Source organism: Mesoplodon densirostris, chromosome 5 (assembly GCF_025265405.1).
Source record: "Mesoplodon densirostris isolate mMesDen1 chromosome 5, mMesDen1 primary haplotype, whole genome shotgun sequence".
Taxonomy (NCBI): domain Eukaryota; kingdom Metazoa; phylum Chordata; class Mammalia; order Artiodactyla; family Ziphiidae; genus Mesoplodon; species Mesoplodon densirostris.
This window is the reverse complement of record NC_082665.1, coordinates 81,846,175-81,870,198: the sequence shown is the minus strand read 5'-3', so window position 1 is coordinate 81,870,198 and position 24,024 is coordinate 81,846,175. Positions and strand designations below refer to the sequence as shown.

At 39.9% G+C, this 24,024-nt stretch overlaps 1 protein-coding gene across 2 annotated transcripts; it reads left to right on the top strand.

Moving 5' to 3' along the window:
• The first annotated feature begins 10,347 nt into the window (after positions 1–10,347).
• Positions 10,348–23,432, top strand: CCNL1 (cyclin L1). Of its 2 annotated transcripts, XM_060099065.1 has the most exons (11): positions 10,559–10,966; positions 11,257–11,331; positions 11,831–11,940; positions 17,713–17,833; positions 18,873–18,937; positions 20,884–20,983; positions 21,109–21,213; positions 21,310–21,451; positions 21,682–21,793; positions 21,908–22,006; positions 22,648–23,432. In XM_060099065.1, exons 1-11 carry the CDS (start codon positions 10,661–10,663, stop codon positions 22,994–22,996), a joined length of 1,584 nt encoding a protein of 527 aa, XP_059955048.1. In that variant the 5' UTR covers positions 10,559–10,660; the 3' UTR covers positions 22,997–23,432. The 2 variants fall into 2 exon arrangements, with proteins under 2 accessions (XP_059955049.1, XP_059955048.1); XM_060099066.1 differs by lacking the exons at positions 21,109–21,213; positions 21,310–21,451; positions 21,682–21,793; positions 21,908–22,006; positions 22,648–23,432 and having other exon boundaries at positions 10,348–10,966; positions 19,176–20,971.
• The last annotated feature ends 592 nt before the right edge of the window (positions 23,433–24,024 follow it).

Here is a 24,024-nt window from a genome sequence, read left to right as displayed (position 1 = left end):
GCCCTCCGGGAAACCCGCCTCTAGATCTGGGATGGCCCTTTAGCAGCTGGAGAAGGGAGTTAACCGCCAAAGTCCTTCCGTAAAAATTGTAAATGCTGTAATAACTACCTAATTAAATTCACTTCCGCAAAGCAGGCAGAATGTTGTGAGGTTCTTTATTGACAAGGGCGAGCAAAGGGCAAGTGATGCTTGGTCTTCGCGTTTAAAAAGTTCCTGAAACTATTGAGGGAATACAGTGGAGCTTTTCCAGCTTGTCTGTTCCCTGCAGCCACCTATTTCTCCCTGAACTCCCTCAGCCCAGGGAAGAGAGAGACCAGGTTGGGATTTCCGGGTCTACAGATCCAAAGCAGCTTAGAAGGAATCACATGAACAATGCCTAAAACAGCTCACCTCCAGATCCTTTTTTAAATTGGAAGCTGAGATAGTCCTGCTGGGACTGAATGAATTAATATACACTAGGGATTAAACGTATGTATAAGACTATGTCCGTTATGTTTCTATTCTGAAAATTAGGTATGCACTAGATATTTTTAAACCTAAAGGCAAAACAATTAGTAACCCAGCAGACATCTCCCACTGATTCATGCTTCCCACCTTAAGGAGTAACTGGATTGCTTTTGAGATTCCAGTGATATGTATGAAAACACTGTACATTCTAAAGCAATTATATGTCAGCTCTAAGTAGTTGCTCTCAGGATGTAGGATTTAGATACCTCTGAATTGTTGACTGATTTGGGAATAGAGAAATCTGTGGTAGTTGTTTTTTTGTTTGTTTTTTGTTGTTGTTGTTTTGGGGTTTTTTGCGGTACACGGATCTCTCACTGTTGTGGCCTCTCCTGTTGTGGAGCACAGGCTCCGGACGCGCAGGCTCAGCGGCCATGGCTCACGGGCTTAGTTGCTCCAAGGCATGTGTGACCTTCCCGAACCGGGGCACGAACCCGAGTCCCCTGCATCGGCAGGCGGACTCTCAACCACTGCGCCACCAGGGAAGCCCCTGTGGTAGTTTTAAGGTGTGGCTGAGGACCAATATCCGGTTCGGTAGTGTGCATGTGTCACTGTCACTATGAGGAAACATTTCCCTGAGACAAAACTAGACTAGGGCTCCAGTGAGTTTAATGTCACAGTGTACATAATTTAAATCAATCCAAATAACAATTCCTCTAAAGCATCTTATGGTGGGCCTGGAGAAAGTTTGTTCTTTTAGTTACATAGTAAGATGAATTATTTTCACTGTAACAACCAATGTTACACCGGTCCAGGGAGAAACAGTGCTACAGTAGAACCTTTGGATGCTGTCATAGAAAGAACGCTGGATTGGGCATCAGGGAAACCAGAGTTCTAATCTAACACTGCCACTCAATCTAAAATCGTCTAAAATCTTTCGTTTCTCTGGATTTCCCTTTCCTCACATTTAATGTGGCGTTTGTCACTCTCCTGAATTCTGTTTGCTGGTCAGTCTTTCCCTCTTTGGTCTTAGCACCTTAGTATAACATAGTTTAGTGAGTACTCACTAGAGTACTTTGTACTTTGAGTAGTTTGTTGAAATAATTCTTTCCAACTCTACAAAGTTTGATGTTGAGCCATTTTTATTCTTTGAAACAATACATGTAAGATCTGTTATTAAGAACGCTATTTATTGTCAAAGAATCACTCCATAGATGACTTATTACAGAGGTGTACAGGTACCTTTACAGAGGATAAATCTTGTGGACACCACCTTAATCAAATAATCAAAATTAACCAAAAATTGGACAATAATTGGAGATCATGTGCCCCTTGCTGTGAAGCTTAGAGAAAGATTCAACATCATCTATGGAGTATTCCTGGGAAAATATTTAACCTGAATCTAATCATAATCTAATCACTGACAACTCCAAATTAAGGAACATGCTGCAAAATAGTTGACCTGGAATCATGAAAGATATCATAAAAGACAAAAACCCTAGGGAATTGTTCTAAATTAAAGAAATCTGACAACTGTATGCAGGGAACTTGATATGAGGCGCATTTATTTTTATTTTATTTTATTATTTTTTAATGAGGCTTATTTATTTTTGTTTCATAATGTTCAAAATGGCTAATGTGGTCCTCAGATTCCCAGAAGGTACCCCCTGTTCCCTCTGAGAAAACTAATTAAATGTGTAGGGAGCTTCAGAAAAGCTGACTCTTATTATTCCTAAAAGTTTCTTCCGTGAAAGACTGCTTGTGTTAAACACTTATTGGAAACAGAAAACACTACTAAATGAGGTCAGCTACTTCACTGCTCAAAATTATAACTCAATCCTTAAAAGGAAAATGGAATCATTTTAAAAATGTCATTTTTAGGGACTTGCTGGCCCTTTCTATTTTTAATTGCCTAGGCCCAGTTACAGGGAAACAAACAAAGAATAATAAAAATGAAACTACTAGAAAAGCTTGAGGAAGTAAATGTTCTTAATATTATTCTTTTATTTTATTATTCTTAATATTATAGCTCTTGATTTTCTTGAGGTAATCACTGCTTTACACCCTCCAGAGGTCCTGAGAGCCTCTAGAAATGAGGGCATGTTCCTGAGTCCTTCACCTTCCAGCCCCTGCCTACCTCTGCAGACTCATCAATCGCTGGTGTACACACACACTGTATTCTCACACAACAGAATATTCCCTGTGTAAGTCTTCTTTCAATTAAGATAGGTTTAAGATGAAATGAATAAAAAGGAAGTTATCTGTTCACATAACTGAAAATCCCAGGGGTAGCATACAGGCTATGACTACAGGGAGGGGCCCATATGAAGTCTTGGGTTGGGTTTCCATCTCTGGTCTCTGCTCTTTTTCTCTGCTGACTTCATTCTCAAACTGGTTCTTCTTCTGCAGCTCCAGGCTTATGTCCTCCTTTCAGCAGTCCCAGCAGCAACAAGCACCTCTCTCCCCTCCCCTGGCCAGGAGTACAGCCAAAGCCCTGGACTTGGCTGTTGTCCTGAACCAGTCACCGGGAGGAAGTGGGGAAGGGGTCAGCCCCACTTCAGCCACCTACAGCGAGAACGGAGAAGTTGTGGGTCCCCCAGGGAAAATGAAAGAAGGGAGACTGAATGCTGGGCAGGCTGAAACAACAGGTGTCCACTGTATTTCTCAACACACCCAGCAATCTCATACTTCCCTGCCCTGGCCCCTGTTTTTCCTCTGCTTAAAATGCTCTTCCACAGTTATCCTTCTGACAAATGCTTGTGTAGCCTTTAAAAGCCAGATCACATGTCACCTCCTTTTTGCCACCTTCTTTGTCTGTAAAAGTACTCCATCCTTGGAACCGTTTCTGTACCTCATACCTATTATTATCAGACTGAATTGGATTTTTTAGAACAATTAATTGCAATTATACAAGTAATATATTAATTATTTAAAAATTCAAAGAGTAATATCACTCAAAGAGTGGCCCATGGACTGTCACCAAACTCTGAACTGTTTGTTACGGTCCTTAATAAGTACAGAAACTGAGAGTGAGTCTAAAACTTGTTTTGGCAATTTGACAGAACTTTATGTCTCTTGAATCTAACAGTAAACAATTCATGGGACTTCCTGGTGGTGCAGTGGTTAAGAATCCGCCTGCCAATGCAGATGACATGGGTTTGAGCCCTGGTCCAGGAAGATTCCACATGCTGCGGAGCCTGTGCTGTACAACTACTGAGCCTGCGCTCTGGAGCCCGCAAACCACAACTACTGAGCCTGCGTGCCACAACTACTGAAGCCCACACACCACAACTACTGAAGCCCGTGCGCCTAGAGCCCGGCTCCACAGCAAGAGAAGCCACCGCAATGAGAAGCCCGCACATCACAATGAAGAGTAGCCCCTGCTCTCTGCAACTAGAGAAAGCCCACGTGCAGCAACGAAGACCCAATGCAGCCAAAAAATAAATAAATTAATTAATAATAATAATAATTTGCCTATATTTGCGTGGCTATTGAGTGACAGGATTTTTTTTTCCCAGTAAGTCAACTACAGAGCCTCCAATACTTTCAGCCATTGGGTTCCACTTGCTCCATACTGAGATTATTGAAAGAGATAAAATCATCTAATGTGCTTTAAAGCCTTGCCACTCAGCATAGCTCTTAGACTAGCAGTATCAGCATCACTTAGGAGTTTTTTTGGAAATGGGGCTCTCAGTCTCCACCCAGGTAATTTGTATACACCTTAAAGTTTGAGAAACACTTCTTAAAGAATATCAGGAAATGGCAACTCTCACTGCACTGGTTTTCTATAACTGCTGTTTAAAATTACAACAAATTTAGTGGCTTCAACAACACAAATTTATATTATCTTACAGTTCTGCAAGTTAGAAGCCCTAAATCAGTTTCAATGGGCCAAAACCCAGGTGTTGTCAGGGTCACACTCCTTTGATGTGGTCTGTTTGGAAGTCATGCCAATAAGCTCTTCTTACTCTTTTTTTTTTTTTTTTTTTTCTTTTTGCGGTATGCGGGCCTCTCACTGTTGTGGCCTCTCCCGTTGCGGAGCACAGGCTCCGGACGCGCAGGCCCAGCGGCCATGGCTCACGGGCCCAGCCGCTCCGCGGCATATGGGATCCCCCCAGACCGGGGCACGAACCCGTATCCCCTGCATCGGCAGGCGGACTCTCAACCACTGCGCCACCAGGGAGGCCCAAGCTCTTCTTACTCTTGAACTGCTGACTAAAACTAAGACTGGTTGGCCAATTTTTGACATGAAGTACCATAAAGAATAAACCTATCCAAGGACCAGCTTGACTGGATTATTTGCAATCAGCAGATATTTACTGAGTAGCTATTTGCAGCCTCATCTTTGGACCTTAATTTCCTTGCTTGAATAAAAGAGATGAGAGTAGATACTAACTTTAATCTAGCTCCAAAAGCAAACCTGTGGTTTTGTTATCTTTACAGTTCAGTTTATCAAATTGGCACTGGCCTTAACTCTTGGTCACACGTGCCCAGTTTCTGGAAATACCTCCAAAAACTGTCTCAGAGCTTTGGTCCATACTCAATCGCCAAACGACTTCACTATATTGTTTCTGTGAGCTCCTGTCCCCCCATTGCAACTCTCTTGGTGTAGCAATTCCAACAGGCCTCCTGTTCTGCAGTCCAGGCCTATACAGAACAGAGGTTGTGGGCTATTTAAGTAGCCCACTGTGAGGACACAGAGCAGAAGTGGAAACATGGCTGATCTGCTACAAAGTGCTGCAAAAATAACAGGATAAATTGGGACCTGTAGCTCTCCATTAGGGAGAGAGGGCTGTGGTGATAGGACAGGCACTTGAAGATGAAACTGACTTCTGGATGCAAAGGAGAAGGCAAGACCAGGCTGCCTATGGAAGGCCCTTGGAGAAAAACATGCAATTCAGTCCACAAGTTCTGATTATGTATCTACCATATACACAGTATCTATCAGGTTCTATAGAGAATGCAAATAAATGCAAAAATGGTCCTATTTTTAAGGAGTCAGTGAATTCACCCATGAACTAATCAAGTAACAACAATGCATGATAGTATGGAATCATGTGTCAAAATATATACTAAAGGTCATAAATGCTAGGTCTTGGTTCAAGTTGAGACATAGAGGGGAATAAGATGAGGTGGTAATGGGATAAGGAAATGAGTGACAAAGTAAGTTAAGGTTGTGGAAAGCCTCAATTGCTGAAAGGTGTTTGATCTCTATCTTTTATCTTCAACATTTTTTTTTTGAGGAAGTGGAAGAAGTAAACATATTTCAAGAGCAATTTAGAGATGCCCCAGGATGAATGAAGGATGGGAGAGACTGTAGGCAAGAAGACCATTTAGAAAGCTACTGTGATGGTCCAGGCATGAGATAACAACAGAAACAGTAGAATAGAACAGGCAGATTCAAGAACAATTTTCTTTCTTGAAGGAAGGAACAGCAGGACTTAGTGACTAAAATACAATAAAGAAGAAATAACCAAAGATGAGTCTGAGGTTCAAGATGTCTGGATGACCAGAGTCAAAGAATTTTAGACCTGCAAGGGGTCCAATTGGACTCCCTCACTTTACGAAATGAGAAAACAGTGGTTAAGTGTCAGAACTAGTTCTCTGCAGAGCCAGCAGCAGAATGCCCAGGCCAGTGCTATTATGAGATTTACCAAGCAGTATGTGCCTAAGTGTTAATTACATATAAATCATGTTCAGTCCCAACCACTGGACCACCAGGGAATCCCCCAGAATGACTATTTCTAATGATGAGAGCAACCAGACCAGAATGCATTGTCATATAACTGCCACAGGACTAAATGAAAAAGTCATGTAACTACATGAATAGTTCATGTGTAAAGTCAGATAGTCTCTGATTTCTGCCATAAATAGAAACTTGATGAGCAACCTCATAAGGTTCTAAGTGCTCCCTGTTGACATTAACCATAATGACTTACACCTTCTCTGCTTTTTGCACTTACTAGTCACCTTGACATTTGTCTGTGTGTGTACCATTCGCTTTATTAAGAGTGTACCTCCATCTAGGCGGGGGACTTACATTTCATTTGTCCTTAGCCTAAATTACACTGTTGTGTTATTAAATTCTGCTGGTCTAACCAATTGCTGAAGAAATTAATGAAATTATGCCAGTTGTAATTTTAGGATTAAAGAACCTGAACGTTTAAATATTAATGAAAGGGCTTCCCTGGTGGTGCAGTGGTTGAGAGTCCGCCTGCCGATGCAGGGGACACGGGTTCGTGCCCCGGTCCGGGAAGATCCCACATGCCGCGGAGCGGCTGGGGGCCCGTGAGCCATGGCCGCTGAGCCTGCACGTCCGGAGCCTGTGCTCCACAACGGGAGAGGCCACAACAGTGAGAGGCCCGCGTACCGCAAAAAAAAAAAAAAAAAAAATTAATGAAAAACATGCTCCCCTGAGAGGCTGCAGAGACTAATGGAATGAGAACTGATTTAAGTATCAGGAATATGATTCTTCAGTAGCCCCCAGGAGGTCACAGATAATCCATTTTTCTCTTCAGTCATCATCTGAAGCCTGCAGGTCTTGGTAAGTAAAAATGCAGCTTTAATTATCATTGATTTCCTTTTAGACATGGGTGAACTCAGGATATACTAGTACTAGGACCTCTGTTTGTTGAGAAAGAAAATACAAAATATATTATAGACTTACCATTCTATTTTTATTTCGAATGACAACTCAGTCATTTACCTTCTTTTTAAAAAAATTATTTTATTGAAATGTAGTTGATTTACAATGTTGTGTTAATTTCTGCTGTACAGCAAAGTGATTCAGTTATACATATATATATTTTTCATATTCATTTACCTTCTTAATGGAACAGTCTCACTTGTCTGAACTCATTGCTACTAAAGCTTTTATGCAACTAAAACATATGCTTTACCCCTCCCAATTCTGGATCCTTTATAACTCTGAATAGGTCTTAGTCTTTCCACATTTTAATGTTGATGTTTTGGAAGTAGGTACATGGAAAAGCAACTTTCTTCAGAATAACTCAGAAATAATGTAACAACCTTTTCAAACCATGATTTTTCTGGAATTTGACTTTTTTTTTTTAAAGTAGAGCGCTTTTTTTTTAATGTTGGGGGTAGGAGTTTTTATTAATTAATTTTTGCTGTGTTGGGTCTTTGTTTCTGTGCGAGGACTTTCTCTAGTTGTGGCAAGCAGGGGCCACTCTTCATCGCGGCGCGGGGGCCTCTCACTATCGCGGCCTCTCTTGTTGCGGAACAGGCTCCAGACGCGCAGGCTCAGCAGTTGTGGCTCACGGGCCTAGTTGCTCTGCAGCATGTGGGATCCTCTCAGACCAGGGCTCGAACCTGTGTCCCTTGCATTAGCAGGCAGACTCTCAACCACTATGCCACCAGGGAAGCCCTGGAATTTGGCTCTTAAAAGGATAGTCAAAAGTGTTTTTCAACTCCGGTGCTTAGATAGCCTTGTGGAGCAGAGACCCATTACTTTCCATCTTCTGGATTAGTCATGCATTTTTTTAAGTTAAAATTATAAGTATCAATAATATCACAGTTTAATGAGTTAATGCTAAGCACATAAAATGTTGGCCCACTTCCTCTACCACCGTTGTTGAGCCTGAAGGGAGGAACAGTGAAAATAGTCATGTCTATTGGATATAATTTGGGGTACAGTCAGAAGGGAGTGGGACATGGGCACAAAGTTGTGGAACAGTTTGGGTGGTTCTGCACTTCTGGAAGTGATGGCCAGACACAGGAGGTGTGGGGAACAGGGAGGTCCGCTGGGAAAAGGTATCAGGAGTAGAGCAAGTCCTTCTCCCAGAACTTCTCACTCCTATGCTTGTGAACTGTTTAGATTAATCAGAGACCTAGAGATTAAAACAATATATAAAATATATCAAGACAACACCAAATCAGCCTGTTGGAGAGGCATGGTGGGAGACCCTCTAAATATTAGAAAAATGTTACATTAAGAAATTAAAAGTAAATTATATTACTCTCAAGTCATTACAAATATAGGTGGAGATTTCACTGAAGCTCAATGTTTCAATGAAGCATATCCCCAATTAGTTTTTTTTTCCCCTTTTTATTTTGAAATAATTGAAGCTTTCCCCACTGATACTATCTTACACAACCATACTAGATGATCAGAACCAGGAAAATAGCATATCATCAATTAGTTTTTAAACATTTCAAAGTTTGTTAAAGCATTTTAAATCCCTGCTGAATTTTGGAGAGGGAAGTTTCCCTGGAAGCAGCCTAGTCAGAAAGGTGAACATGACATGCAGAGAGATCAGGTATCTCTATTGGAGCAATGTTTCTCAATCCTGGCTGAACATTCCAATATCTGGAGGATGGGCAAAATTCAACCACTGGCTGGGCCCACCCCAAATCAATAAAACCAACCCCTACAAGTAAGACTCAGGCATCAATATGTTTTAAAAAGCTCCTCTGGGGAATTCCCTGGCAGTCCAGTGGTTAGGACTCTGTGCTTTCACTACCAAGGGCCTGGGTTCAATCCCTGATCAGGGAACTAAGATCCCACAAGCCACCGTGGCTCGACCAAAAATAAATAAAAGCTCCTCTGAAGATCCTTATGTGCAGCCAGAGTTCAGAAATACTGATGTAAGGTTGATTTAATGCTTTTTAAAAAATGAGGTTTTTGAATTTTTTTTTTCTTTTTTTTCTGGCTGTATCGGGTCTTAGCTGTGGCACACGGGATCTTCGTTGTGGCATGCAGGATCTTTCGTTGAGGGGCGCAGGCTTCTCTCTAGCTGTGGCGCACAGGCTCCAGAGCGTGAAGGCTCACAGGCTCTGTAGTTACGGCTCGGGCTGTAGTGCGCACGGGCTTAGTTGCCCTGCAGCACGTGGGATCTTAGTTCCTCACCCTCGTCCCCTGCATTGGAAGGCAGATTCTTACCCAGTGGACCACCAGGGAAGTCCCTTGAATATGTTTTGCTTTAGTGACATCACTGACAAATATTTCAATGTATTCAAACTCCCTTTGCTCTATAGATTCAGGCTTCAATTTTCTATAATTAAACTAAGCCTTAAAACTGAGCTATGTAATAGAAAGGCAATGGGACTGCTCATCCCTGGACGTCTCCGAGGTCCAGGCAAGGGACAAAAAATGGCTGGACTAAATCAAGATCTACTCCTTTTCCTCCCACTCTAGCTTCTAGTAGTCTGGATCAGTATCATTGTTTTTACTTCAATTTTGAGGAAATTTGGAGAACTGCTAATATCACAGAGGGAAAAATATGTATACAAAGGAGATTTTATTTCTCCCATACTACCTAATTGGAGTAACCACGCAGGAATACATAGACCCCAAGCATAATCAAATTACCTCTGTGAAGTCTCGCCCTAAGACTGTTTTTGGAAACTAGGGATTTTCCAGATTAGCGAAAGCTGTGGCGTTGTCACTGGCTCAGGCCTGAGTTTCGCAAGCGAAGCTGCTAAAGCAGCCGCCCTCCCAGTCAATAGGAAGCCTTCGCCTTACTTCGAAACCCCTGTGAACCACGCGCTCATCCGGGAGGTTTTTTTTTTTTTTTTTTTTTTGAGCCGAAGTAGTTAACATTCCTGTTTTCTAAAAATACTGTAAAGCACCCTTCTCCAGATTCCTTGCGGGTCACTTTAAATTACAAGTTCGTCCGTACACGACATCGGAGTAGCCACTTCCACCCGCCAATGTGGGAGAAGGTCGACCCTTTGTGCTCGCCGAAACTGCGCCACCTAAATGCGAAAAGTTAGGAGAGGAAGAGAGACGGGAGCACAGGGACGCACGTTCTAGACAAGTTGTCAACGCGCAGGGGTTACAGTAAATTTTGCAGACTCGAACTTGGTGATAAGGTAATCTTGTAAAGCTATCTTGTTAGCCTCCCTTATTATACTTGTGGTTAAAAATATTACAAACGAGGCGGCTTGGGCTTGTTTTCGAAAATAGATCACCTCCTCGACCATTCTGGAGGCCCAGCGGAGAGGGAACCCAGGTCACCCGAGCGCCCCGCCGCTCCTGGGCCAGCGCAGGGTTGGGGCGCCGCGGGCGGAGTCGAGGCCTGACGGGACTAGTTGGCGCACGCCGGAGGGGCGTGGTGACGTCAGGGCGGAAGCGCACGCTGCGTGAAGCGGCCCAGAACCCGGCGGTCACGGGAATATCCGTCGCGCCGAGGACGTTGGTTAGTCTCTCTCCGGGTTCCGGCTGCGTTGGGCGTGCGTGCAGCTCGCTGAGACCATGGCGTCCGGGCCTCACCCCACCGCGACCGCTGCCGCCGCCGCCGCCTCGTCGGCCGCCCCGAGCGCAGGCGGCTCCAGCTCCGGCACGACGACCACAACGACGACCACGACGGGAGGGATCCTAATCGGCGACCGCCTGTACTCGGAAGTTTCGCTCACCATCGACCACTCGCTGATTCCGGAGGAGCGGCTCTCGCCCACTCCGTCCATGCAGGACGGGCTCGACCTGCCCAGCGAGACGGACTTGCGCATCCTGGGCTGCGAGCTTATCCAGGCCGCCGGCATTCTCCTTCGGCTGCCGCAGGTCAGTGTTCCGGCCCCGGGCCGACCTGCTGCGCCTCCCTCTCCGCTGCGTCCCGGTACCGCCAGGTCCCGGCCGGTTTGGGGGTGTCCCCTTGGGGCTCTCTAGCCGCGGGTCCCAGTCGGAGCCCGGGCATGTCGAGAGCGGGAGGGCGCCGGGCGACGGGAGGACGGGGACGGGAGCTGTTCGCGGTGGGGAGGGGGAGGGGAGCGAGCGGCGGCGGCACAAAATGGCGGCGGCGCCTGGTGCGGGCCCGCCTGACCCCTGCGCTTCCGTTCTTCTCTTGTCTGCAGGTGGCGATGGCAACGGGGCAGGTGTTGTTTCATCGTTTTTTCTATTCCAAATCGTTCGTCAAGCACAGTTTCGAGGTAAGCAGAGCGGGGGCGGGTGAAAGGGGATTTTTTTTTCATCCGGAAATGGGAAGGAGGGCGGAGGTGGTGTCAGCAGCCAGTTTTTCCAGAAAGGGAGTGGTTAGTTTCAGGCCTTTGTACCTAGCTCTCACCCACCGGACTTTAGGAAAGTGTTTTAGAACCAGAAGATGGATCCTGAGCCCAGGTGCCCTGTTACCACGAATTAGAATTTTCAACCAAATGCAAAATTGCTGTGAGATTGAGCTTGGCTCTGGATTCACAATTAAGGGGGGATTAAGCAATAAAAAGAAAGCGTTACGCTAGCATAGCCGGTAAGCCTATGGCCTAGAAATGTCAACTGCGATTTCATTTCACCAAAGGTCCTAAAGTTCTCAGCTGTGTCCTAAAGTTTTTTCAACAGGATAAGTTCCTTAGACTTTGAGAGGGGCACTTTTTTCTAGCAGTACTCTGTAGTGCCATAATCTAACAACTTTTTATTGGATCATGGTTCTTTCAGATTGTTGCCATGGCATGTATTAATCTTGCATCAAAAATTGAAGAAGCACCTAGAAGAATAAGAGATGTGATTAATGTATTTCACCATCTACGCCAGTTAAGAGGAAAAAGGTAAGATTGGCATTATTGAACACAGATCTCTTGATACTACTGTGCTGTGCACCAATCATCAGATCAAAACATTCTTTCCTCTCAAGTTAAAACCGATGCAAGGGAAAACTGACTTTAATTTAGGTGTTAAAAATTCTCATAGGTTCGCTGATACTTAATTTGAAAAATCACAATTAACCAGTTATCTAAAGTTTGTAGAGGCAGTTGCGTTTATGGACAATCCTAACAGTGCTGTGAAGCCAGTCCTGTGGTTTAAGATTAAACAAGAAAGGGAATACGTTTGACTCCAGTGTGAGTGTATTCTGTAAGTTATTTTTCTCCTCCGTTCTCTGGAAGACTGAAGGCTGGAAGTGTAAACACTGCAGTTCAAGTTAATACTGTGGCAAAATTTTGTGTAGATTGTTTTTCCACGGGAAGTCCCAGTTAATTTCTTATCACTTGAGGTTGGCTTTTGTTAGAATACTTCTCAACATTGAACTACGATATATCCTATAATACCGGATCTGAAAGGACTGCAGGATGATAAAGTTTGGAGTCAAAGGGATTAAACAGGTATTTTGTTTTGGTCAGATGACAGTGTCAGTGAGTGGGTTGCATTTAGGTAAGGCCCATTTATCTGATCTTATAAGAAAATAGAGACCCAAATAGTGTTGTCTTTTAGGTGTCGTGGATACCTGCTAACACTTTATGTGTTCGTGTGAGGCGGTACCAAACAGTTACAGTTGCGGTGCTTTTGTCTATAGATGATCTCTAGTACGTGCTACAGAAGAATATATGTGGTGTAGATTAGTTCTCGTGTTCACTTTTTAAGGAATTGTTGTGATGTTAGATAAACTTGTACTGAATTTGGAAGGAAGTTAGTTACAAAAGGATTTTAAGTCGTTTTGGGGTTGGGTAATGGTTAGTACCCAATTAGTATCTTACGTGAGTGGTCTTTATTTGCTGAGTCTGTAAGTTGGCAGTAATGGAATTATTCAGAGACAAGCCAGTAGTAATCTTAAAATCTGAAACATTGCTACCCAGATAGTTTTCACAGCATTTTTCAGTTTTCTACATTCTTTACTCTGCCATCTTTTCTCGTTAACCGTAACCATTTCCAGGGATAGACTAATTTTTTTGGTTTTCATTTAAAAATGTCTTTTAGCTTCTTAGTGAGGAATCCCTGAAAATTGGGAAGTTTTCAAATTGGTATTTAGCATGGTCTGAGCTAAAACATATTTAGATCTAGGTGATTCTTCAGGGTGTTTAAACAAAATGACACTAATAAAAAGGTTTTGTACCTTTCATCAGAGGATTCTGTGTTTGCTTAAAGGAAATAGTTTTGTTAGTATTCTTTGGACCATTGAGCTAACTATTATCATTTAGTATTATGTATTTGAAAATTTTTCTTTGAGTAGTCTTCCTTGATTTCAGAGTAGGTCCTCTTAACTATAAAAACCTTGGAATTTAAAACATCTCACCTGATTTGACTGTCGTGTCTGATGTAACTGTGGTGTTTTTTTTTTCCTTTTCTTTTGGTCATTATCGCAGAGAAATTGATTGTGTCTCAATCTTAGAAGTCTGATTATAGCATGAAATTTAAAAGGAGTTGTTAATTGCATGGAAGTCTTTTTTTTTTAAGGCAGGATGTAAAAGTGTTCTGTGCATATTACAAGTTTACTCAGACAGGTAGCTTGTATATGTTATTAACTTCAACTCTTTTTTCCCTTGCAACCGACTATACAGCGACCAGCTACATTTACCAAAGCCTGGGTGATGTGGAGTGGTACATAGCGATGAAGCTGTCGTCATGGCAACAGTGAGTGAAGTATCGAAAATCCCCAAGGAGAAGCCAGTGCTCTGAGAATAGGTCACTGGAATCGGGGACTAACAGGTTGGCCACTGGTGAACCATTTAGAAAAACTCCTGTTTCTTGTTATAAGCGTTTGTCTTTGCTGTCCAAGTTATTAGAACTATAGTTTAGTAATTTTTTGCATAGGTTAATGTTATTAGAAAGTGCTATCAATATCACACTTTAGTTAGGTAAAGTATATATCATTCTGTCTTATTGGTGCTATTTATTTTAATTTGGTTTATGAATAGCTTTAAATTGAAATGTGACCTTGGTAATAACAGAGGCATCGTTTTTGTAGACTTTAGGTCACTGTATTTAAGTCCTGACTACATATTAGAATCACCAGAGGAGCTTTTAGGAAGAACTAATGCCCAAGCCCCATCCTGGATTTTTTTTTCCTCTCTCTTCAATTTTTTGTAGTTTGAGAATGGTTTTTTAAGCTCAGAATAAATGGCTGAATTTAAAAAAGTAAGATTGCTTTTTTGTTTCAGTAGTTTCCAATTATAATTTGCTTTTGAGATGTAGCATATTCCCAGCAAATTAAGAGTTCTATGTAGTTTTAAGGCACCTATCTTCATACTATAAGGCTTCTCTAAAAGAAGACAAATATTCGAAGCCTGGTGCAACCCACTCATTGGTGAATATGGTGTGGTATTTTCAACATGCATATAGATCATAGATTAGAGTTGGAAGGGAAGAGATCTTGTCATTTAGTCCAGCCTTCCTCTGCAGTTTATCTTGGTGGCTCGAAAACTGTTTAAACACTGCCAAAGAAAGAACGTCCTTTTGAGGTAGGAATTACAAATTTCTGTAGGTTGAGTAGCAGTCTGCCTTCTTGTAAACTGATCTCGTTTAAGTATAGTCTCTTAAAGAACTTGTTCTTCATTTTCTTGGTCCTTTGTACTACGTCAGTGAGACAAACCATGTTTGGATCTTCTCTTAAATTTGTTGTTGTGGTTGTATTTCAAGATCATGCTGAAGGAAAAATAGCTATTCTGAGAGACCAGATAATAAACGTCAAATGACCAGAACCCAGAATTTCATACTAAGACTAAAATTTGAAAATCGTTCTTTTCATATAAATTAATCTGAAAAATCTGACCAAGTTAAAAGCGGAGGAGGTAGGTAGAGTTAGGTTTGGGTATTTTTTGATAATGAAAATTGTTTTCTGAACAGATGGTTTCTTTTAAAAAGATTTAAAAATGTTACCTCTTCAATTTTTTTTTTTTTTTTTTTTTTGCTGTACGCGGGCCTCTCACTGCTGTGACCTCTCCTGTTGCGGAGCACAGGCTCCGGATGCGCAGGCTCAGCGGCCATGGCTCACGGGCCCAGCCGCTCCACGGCATGTGGGATCTTCACGAACCCGTGTCCCCTGCATCGGCAGGCGGACTCTTAACCACTGCGCCACCAGGGAAGCCCCTCTTCAAACTTTTATTGGAAAGGAAAGTTTACCTAATAGGGGAGGAAGAAATTCTAGTAAGCCTTAATTCAATTTGATGTACTTGTTACCATGTAAGGTACTAATTGATACTTTAAAGAAACCATTTGCTTAGGCAGTTTGAATCTTTTCTTACTGCTGTTACATGGGGACACGTTTTTCTACTTCTGATACAAAATAGTCTTTGTAAGTAGTGTAAATTATATATTCATCGAGCCTTCTTTGATTTGTGAGGTAAAACCAGTTCTGAACAAAAAGAAGGTATCAGATTATACACCTACAAAGTTAACTTTGAAGACTACAGGTAGTAGTAGGCCTAAGCAATAAGCTGTGTACTTAGTGGAATTATATATGGTAGATAGTAGTTGGGTTTCCTTAATTGGTTTAATGTTGGGATTTTGACACAAAAAAATGGGAAAGTAAAGATTGTGGTAGAAAGGATGGGAAGTAATTCACGTAAGCAGAATTAATGATTAAACCTGATTTGGGACTAATAGCCATAATTCAGATGTTTAGTTGGTTGATTGCAAGAAAATTAATTTTAACAGAATCTGAAATCTACTCTTAAAACAAGTTTAGTAAGAGGTATAATGAATTTGTTCAACGTAAGTGGGAAAAAATGAGACAAAACTGCTTTTATAATAATTTTATAAGGATTCTAATGGTGCAGTTTACTGTTTGAGTTGCACATTAAGGGTTAAGGTGATGCGCAACTATAACACCAGAGGTATCCTGTCTCCTAATGAATGCCTGATGAAGGGGCCATCAGATAACTAGTCCATCGGTTAAAAAGTCTTAAGTAGATTTGACTTTTTTTCCAAATTTTCTGTTTTAACATCTGAAAAATCATAAACCTTAAGATCTTTGGAATATGTTTTCATTTGAGTTAAATTTGATTTTTTTCCAAAGAAGAATGAACTTGTAGCCTACTTGTCCTGATAAAAATGGGTTCATTATTATGTTTTTATGTTAGAAATCAGCTCCCTCCCCAATTGGTGGCCGCATTTCTCAAAGCTGTAAAAGAACTGAACTGAGTGAAGGCCATTTTAAATGTTGTTAACATGCTATTTTCCATCTTGTCAGCTTTGCCAACTTTCGTCTTATATCCAACTTGATAGAAATCGTATAGTATAGAATAACTAAAAATAGTTTAAGCATTCCAGTTTTATAATTTGAAATAGGAGGAAGAATGGAAAATAAATATGGTAGCTGATTGTTTTTACTCTGGTAGCATATCACTACAGGGTAATGTAGCTTATTTCAGATTGTTTTCTGATCTTCAAATGGATATCTAGGGTTTTGGCTAACATGGGCTTAAATTTTTCTGGATTTGGTGTGCATGGTAAAATGAGTTATAAGTGGGGGCAATGTTCAGAATGACTGTCTTTTTAAAATGTTGTGTTCTGCCCAGGGCAAGAACTCCTGAATCTTTTGGCTGAAAATGAATTGAGTTTGGGGAAAAGTATTTAATTGTTCTACCCAGATACACACCTTATCAGGGTCTTAATAAAAATTATTGTTTGTTGGTTGGATCTAAGAATGTCTCAAATGAAGGACATTGGGACATTTTATAGGCTTTAAAGTGAAAGTCTAAGTCCTGACTGACTTCTCATTAAGAAATTAGTTTTCAATTTTAAGACTTAAAGATGTTTTAATTGAAAGCATTTTTTCCCAAAGCATTGAACCACTGATATATCGCCTTCTGCATCATAACTTTTGAAGCTATCATAATTTAGTCTGGCACAGAGACCTTGAGTACTCTTCTAGTTTCTTCATTATGGTTGGTCTTCCCATCTCTTTTGCCATTGCATACTAAAGTTACTACCTAATAATGACAACTCTGACCAGATTTTGGCCTGGTTTTTATCGATCACTTCGAATTTTAAATCTGATTTTTAAAACATTTCTTTGGTAATTGAGCTGAATCTATAGTTTCCAGATTATTTTCTTCAACAGAGATTCTTAGACCAGTTTATTTAAACAAATTGCCCATTTAGGGGAATCTGAATTAGCTACCCACCGTTTTTTCCCCTAATTTTAATTTTGGCTTTAAACTAGCCAAGAGTTGATATTTTATAAAATGAGTAAAATCACTGTAATCTTATGAGGTCTTTATAATACGTATTTTCAAGAGCACATTAGTTTTGTTTCTGGAGTCTATGGAGACTAATGAGGTTTGTGGAAATAAATCAGGCTATCACCTAATATATATACCTAAAATATCTGGATGAAAAGAATCAACAAGGATGTATCTAAGAGCATTAGAGTGAATTTTTTTCATTGCAGGGTTTTGTTAGTAAACAAGGAACTAAGTCTAGAAAGTATATATTTAATTAGCATAACTTGGACAGCACAAGATTAATGCTTTTAACTTGTTTGCAGGAGTTTAAAAAGCTGGTTTCTGTTGCCAATAGTTGGTTGGAAGGGAAAATGGAGATGCCACAAATAAAATTTTTTGGATGTGCAAAACAGTTTTGATTTTATTTCTTACAAACTATAGGACTCCAAGCCCCCTGATCCTTGATCAGAACTACATTAACACCAAAAATCAAGTTATCAAAGCAGAGAGGAGGGTGCTAAAGGAGTTGGGATTTTGTGTTCATGTCAAGCATCCCCATAAGGTGAGTTGTAGAATACAGAAATAACATTCGTAAGTATTAGGGGTTTTCTTAAAATGTTATTTTACATGAATTTATATTTTGAGAGTTGGTTGTAAAAAGCAACTTTTGGGATATTGATATTTATCAGTAAAATGGGAGTTGAAAAGACTTGGGTTCAAATCTTTACTCTTTATTTTGTTCTTTTTGCTTCTGAGGTAACCCAGTTTCCATACCTAGAAAACGGAGATTTTTAGATATTAGCCAAGGAATAAATAATACGTGTATCTGCAGAAGTATCTGACAGTATGCTACCCTGTTGCATCGTGAAATGCTGAGCGTGGCTGCTCACTATTAGCATTATTGAATGTTCTTAGGTTTCTCCAGTGTCTCTTGGCTTCCATATGCTCAACATAAGCCGTAGCACAATGGTTAAGAGAACAGGTGCTCTGGGGGCAGGACCATCTGCACATAGAAACTTGTTTCTGCCATTAGCTGTGTGACCTAGGCAGATATCTGTTTCTCAGAGTCCACATCTCTAAAATTGTAAAATGAGAGTGATGATAATATAGGTCCAGAAAGATCAGAACTGAGGTAAACTCATTTATATGAGTTTTTTAATTTATCACACTTCAGTGTGATAAGCTTCACTGTAGAAATATTAGTGTTTGATTACTTACCCACTCTGAGTTGTACATACATAATATGTATCATACCCATTGTGTAACTTTAAAAACATAGCAGTCTCTAGGGTTTTTCTACCTTGGGAAATTAAATGAAATAATCAGTTCCTGTCACATGAAACTTAGATACTGTTCTTAACTGATTTAATTTCCATTTTTTTCCTGCACAATTTTGGAACATTATGTCTCCGTATGAACTCTAGTAGCATAATAACCTACATTGACTCTCGGGTACATTTTAGTTGGTCTGTATTATTTATACAGTTTATAGAAGAATTAAAACTTGCATCTAACATTTTCAGTTACTTATGTTCATTGAACTCTGTACTCTGAAAGAACCACCAGTATGCTAAACTGAGTTTTTTTCCCTTGTCCTTCAGATCATTGTTATGTATTTACAAGTCTTAGAATGTGAACGTAATCAAACCCTGGTTCAAACTGCCTGGTAAGTTGCTTTTTTACATTTCTTTCCTAGCCAGGAAAACAGAAGCAGAAATAAAGTAAGTTTCATTTTCCCTTTCCAAAATAATGAGATGAGTTTGTTTTGGTGCTTTTTGTTTTTTTGTTTTTTAATGAAAAGGTAAATAATGCTTATTTCTGCTTCCTGTTTTCTTGGCTTGACTAATTACTTTTAATGGAGAACTCAATTTAACTTTGTTCTTTTTTCTACTCTTTAATTAAAGGGTAGTCCATGATGGTAAGTCATAGAACTCTGCCCTCTGCACTTCAGCCCATGACCTCAGGATGGCCTGATTGGCTGCCCTGCTCTCCAGCCAATCCAGTGCAAGCTCTCATCCGAGATTCACTGAAGTGGTCCATATCCATCTGGCAGCATCTTCTAGTTCTGTCGGGGTGTCAAAAGGATTTGTATATTTGCTTCTAGAAGTAACTCTTCAACATGCCTATGTATTTAATGTATACCTGTAACTATCAAAATGAATAGTTCATTTTTGATAGATTTGTTGTCCAGCCATTATGAATTAAATGATTTTTATTAGGAGTTTGACTAGATTTCTAATTTTTTTTGGTATGTATAGCATGAATTCTACCAAAGGAGACGGCAGCTTAAGGTGGGCACCGTTACCATCCATACTTGATGAATTCATAGCTGCTGGGCTATTGGAGGCAATAGTATTAGAAGAAAGAAGTACTTCATTTTTAAGAGATGTTAATATTAACATAGCACTTTAGAACTAACTGTGTGATTTGCAGTGCTGACTTATTTAAAGTTAAAACGAGTTCGTGGTTCAGCCACAACTACTGTCTTAAGACTGTTGATGATGTGCAGTACTTAAGTGATGTAATTCTTATGTTCTGGACTTATGACTGCCATGCTTATTTTTGGGCTCAATAAATATTAGTAATACTAGAAAAGTCTCATTACTTTTATAAAATGCATGATATTTTTTAATATATGTTCTATAAAACATTTTTAGCAGTTTTCATGGGTAAGGAATTTTAAGAAATAGTCTTTTAGTTAACCTTTTGAACTATTTGTAAAATTTCTTCAATACTTTAGGAATTTTGTGGGGAGGGTTCACTAATATAAAAGTCCAGTAATTTATTAACTGAAGTAGTTACTGCTTTTATTTATACTTAGTCACAAAAAGGTATGTAAACAAGGCTGTTGTATGTGTTTTTTGCTCTTCACTTCCCAACCCAGGTTTTCTGAAGTAGCTTACTTAGCTTTCTAAATATAATTTGGTGAGTGCTTACTGAAAATGCCTTTTTTACCCCTCTCACAGTATTGAGTTTTTGAAAGAACTTGATTGACACTGCTTTTCATTGTGGATAAAGGAGAGAGATGGTCAGTAATTAATGGCTTGAAGTATTGTTGGAGAGGTTTATTTCTGAAACTAGTCATGTCAGAACTGACTTTCATTGCTTTTCATAGAAATATGTTTTTAAAAAACTTTACGTTCGGGCTTCCCTGGTGGCGCAGTGGTTGAGAGTCCGCCTGCCGATGCAGGGGACACGGGTTCGTGCTCCCGTCCGGGAAGATCCCACATGCCGCGGAGCGGCTGGGCCCGTGAGCCATGGCCGCTGAGCCTGTGCGTCTGGAGCCTGTGCTCCACAACGGGAGAGGCCACAACAGTGAGAGGCCCGCGTACCACCAAAAAAAAAAAAAAAAAAAAACTTTACGTTCTATTTGGAATAATAAAGAATTGTTTTAAAGGACTTTGCTTATATATAGGAGACATGAAGAATGATTCTAGTGTTAAATTCTTACCTCTTACTGATTTTTGAGCTAAGAATTGTTATATGCTAGAATATTGAAGATAAAAATATGAGAAGAAAAAAGAATAAAGTAGATTGAGTCTCCAATTTTATGTAAGCTTCAGAAGAACTGGTTTATTTACATACAAAGCTTATGGTTGAAATATTTTTCAGGAATTACATGAATGACAGTCTTCGAACCAATGTATTTGTTCGATTTCAACCAGAGACTATAGCATGTGCTTGCATCTACCTTGCAGCTAGAGCTCTTCAGGTAGGTTATATATATAGCCTGATATATATATTCTATAGTCCTGCAGGATATATCACAAGAAGTATCAGTTCTCCTAATAAAAACAGTGAAAATTTCATCTAAACTATTCTATTCTTATGGTTTAGATTCCATTGCCAACTCGTCCTCATTGGTTTCTTCTTTTTGGTACTACCGAAGAGGAGATCCAGGAAATCTGCATAGAAACGCTCAGGCTTTATACCAGAAAAAAGGTAATTCTGTGTACTAGTGTTTGTGTTAATATTTTGTCAGTGCTAAGAATCTAAACTTCTGTAAAAGAGAAGTACTAACTTCACTTTCTTCAACAGCCAAACTATGAATTGCTGGAAAAAGAAGTAGAGAAAAGAAAAGTGGCCTTACAAGAAGCCAAATTAAAAGCAAAGGGATTGAATCCCGATGGAACTCCAGCCCTTTCAACCCTAGGTGGATTTTCTCCAGCCTCTAAACCATGTAAGATTAATTCAGGATTGAAATGACTTGAGTACTGAAGGTGTATAGTTATTAGAAAGCTTTAGCACTTAACAGTTGCATGGAAACAAAGATGTTAAGCTATTACTGTTTTCTCTCATGACAGCCAACTGAGGACTGATACTTGGAGTCACATTTAGAAACAAAATTGGTCCTCTGTAAAATCTAATAGTTAACATGCCTTACTATGTTTTGTTTTGTTTTTTTAACAGCATCACCAAGAGAAGTAAAAGCTGAAGAGAAGTCGCCGATCTCTGTTAATGTGAAAACAGTCAAAAAAGAACCTGAGGATAGACAACAGGCTTCCAAAAGCCCTTATAATGGGTGAGTATACTTGAGTTAGAAAAATGGCCTGAGGAATCTTTTTATGTCTTTAATTTCTAACATAACTTAGTATGCAACTAAAATATTGTGTGGGGTTTTTTTTTTTTTTTAAAGTGTAAGAAAAGACAGCAAGAGAAGTAGAAATAGCAGAAGTGCAAGTCGATCAAGGTCAAGAACACGATCACGTTCTAGATCACATACTCCAAGAAGACAGTAAGTAAATACTCTCTTAGCAAAAGCAGTCTTATTTGGAGTAAAGGTTCTGGCTTTTTTAAAAAATTGCACATAGACTGTTTTCAAAGTTAGGCTAGATTTAGTCTTTTAATATGAGGTAAATTGTGAGAAATGAGTTTGGAAATACTCTCTGTAGGCATGTGGCTTTTTGTTTGGTGGTGGTGTATGTATGGCATTCTGTTCTGTTTTTGTCCACGTTTTTTGAAGTGTAGGGCCTGGCTGACCACTTAATAATTAATAACCAATAATCAGGACAGTCATAGCCAAAGAATCTTCACTAATTAGCTTTATAATTAGATGGCTAGCTACTTGTGGCTCTTCAGTGGTTCTTTTGAGCGTGTGGGAGATAATTCAATAAATAGCTATCTAGGGCACTGAAAATTAATTACTCCCCTCCTTGGAATATAGACATGCAGTAAATTTGTTCAAGATTTGTCTAATATGCAAACAGGCTTGAGGAGAGGTAGCGAGGGGTGGGGAAATACAATAAAAGTCTTCAGTCTGGCCTGTTACTGACACCATTCGATAGTTTTGTTTTGAACCTGCTATGATGAGCACCACCAAAACTAATCTGTTCCCAGTAGAAACTGAATCTAAACCTCAAATTTTTATTATCTAAGTTATAATAATAGGCGGAGTCGATCTGGAACATACAGCTCGAGATCAAGAAGCAGGTCCCGCAGTCACAGTGAAAGCCCAAGAAGACATCATAATCATGGTTCTCCTCACCTTAAAGCCAAGCATACCAGAGATGATTTAAAAAGTTCAAATAGACATGGTCATAAAAGGAAAAAGTCTCGTTCTCGATCTCAGAGCAAGTCTCGGGATCACTCAGACGCTGTCAAGAAACACAGGCATGAAAGGGGACACCATAGGGACAGGCGTGAAAGATCTCGCTCCTTTGAGAGGTCTCATAAAGGCAAGCACCATGGTGGCAGTCGCTCAGGACATGGCAGGCACAGGCGCTGACTTTCTTCCTTTGAGCCTGCATCAACTTCTGATTTTGGCTATCTACAGTGTGATGTATGGACTCATAATTGAGACAAACAGTTAAAAGCAAACTGATTAGGATTTGATTTCTTAAAGTTCTCTAGATCTCTAGAAACAGAGGACATTTTCTTTTGAAAAGAACTATGTTTGGGTTTTTTTTTTTTTTTTTTTTTTGCACATAAAATGCCCTAGCAGTATCTAATTGAAAACCATGGTCAGGTTCAATTGTAATTATTATAGTTGTGTATTGTTTATTGCTATAAGAACTGGAGCGTGAATTCTGTAAAAATGTATCTTATTTTTATACAGATGAAACTGCAGACACTGTTCTATTTAAGTGGTTATTTGTTTAAATGATGGTGAATACTTTCTTAACACTGGTTCGTCTGCATGTGTAAAGATTTTTACAAGGAAATAAAATACAAATCTTGTTTTTCTAAACTGCTTCGTACATCTTATTTAAATAAATTATTAAAAAGAAAAATTTTAATAGTAAAATGGCTGTACTGATTTTCTGACAGACCTGTTCTTTCTTCCGTTACATAAAGTTGGAGATTATTAAAATGTAATTCTTACCTGCATTGGGAGCTATCATAGAAATCTCTATATATGGAAAACAAATGGGTGTGGCCCAACAACGTAACATTAAATGTTTCATTGTAGCATGAAACTAAATCAAAACTTGATTTGCACATAAATGGCACCATAAGGTTATTTTAAGTCGGTTTTAAGTACTATTTGCAAGGGTGAGCAAACCAGAACTTTCAACGTGACAGCAAGTTAGAGACAACTACTGAGCGTTAACATTTTTCTTCAGGTATGACGCTTTTTAACTAAGCTAGGAGAGCTAAGTAATAAGGTGAGCCGCCCACCCCCCGGGCTGGCTGTTAAAGTCAAGTCTGACCACAGAGAAAAAAAGCCAGAAGTCATAGCCAAAAGAATATTTTTAGAATTATTCACATGGAGAGTTATCGTAAAGGCCATGATAAATAAAATATTGCTTTATA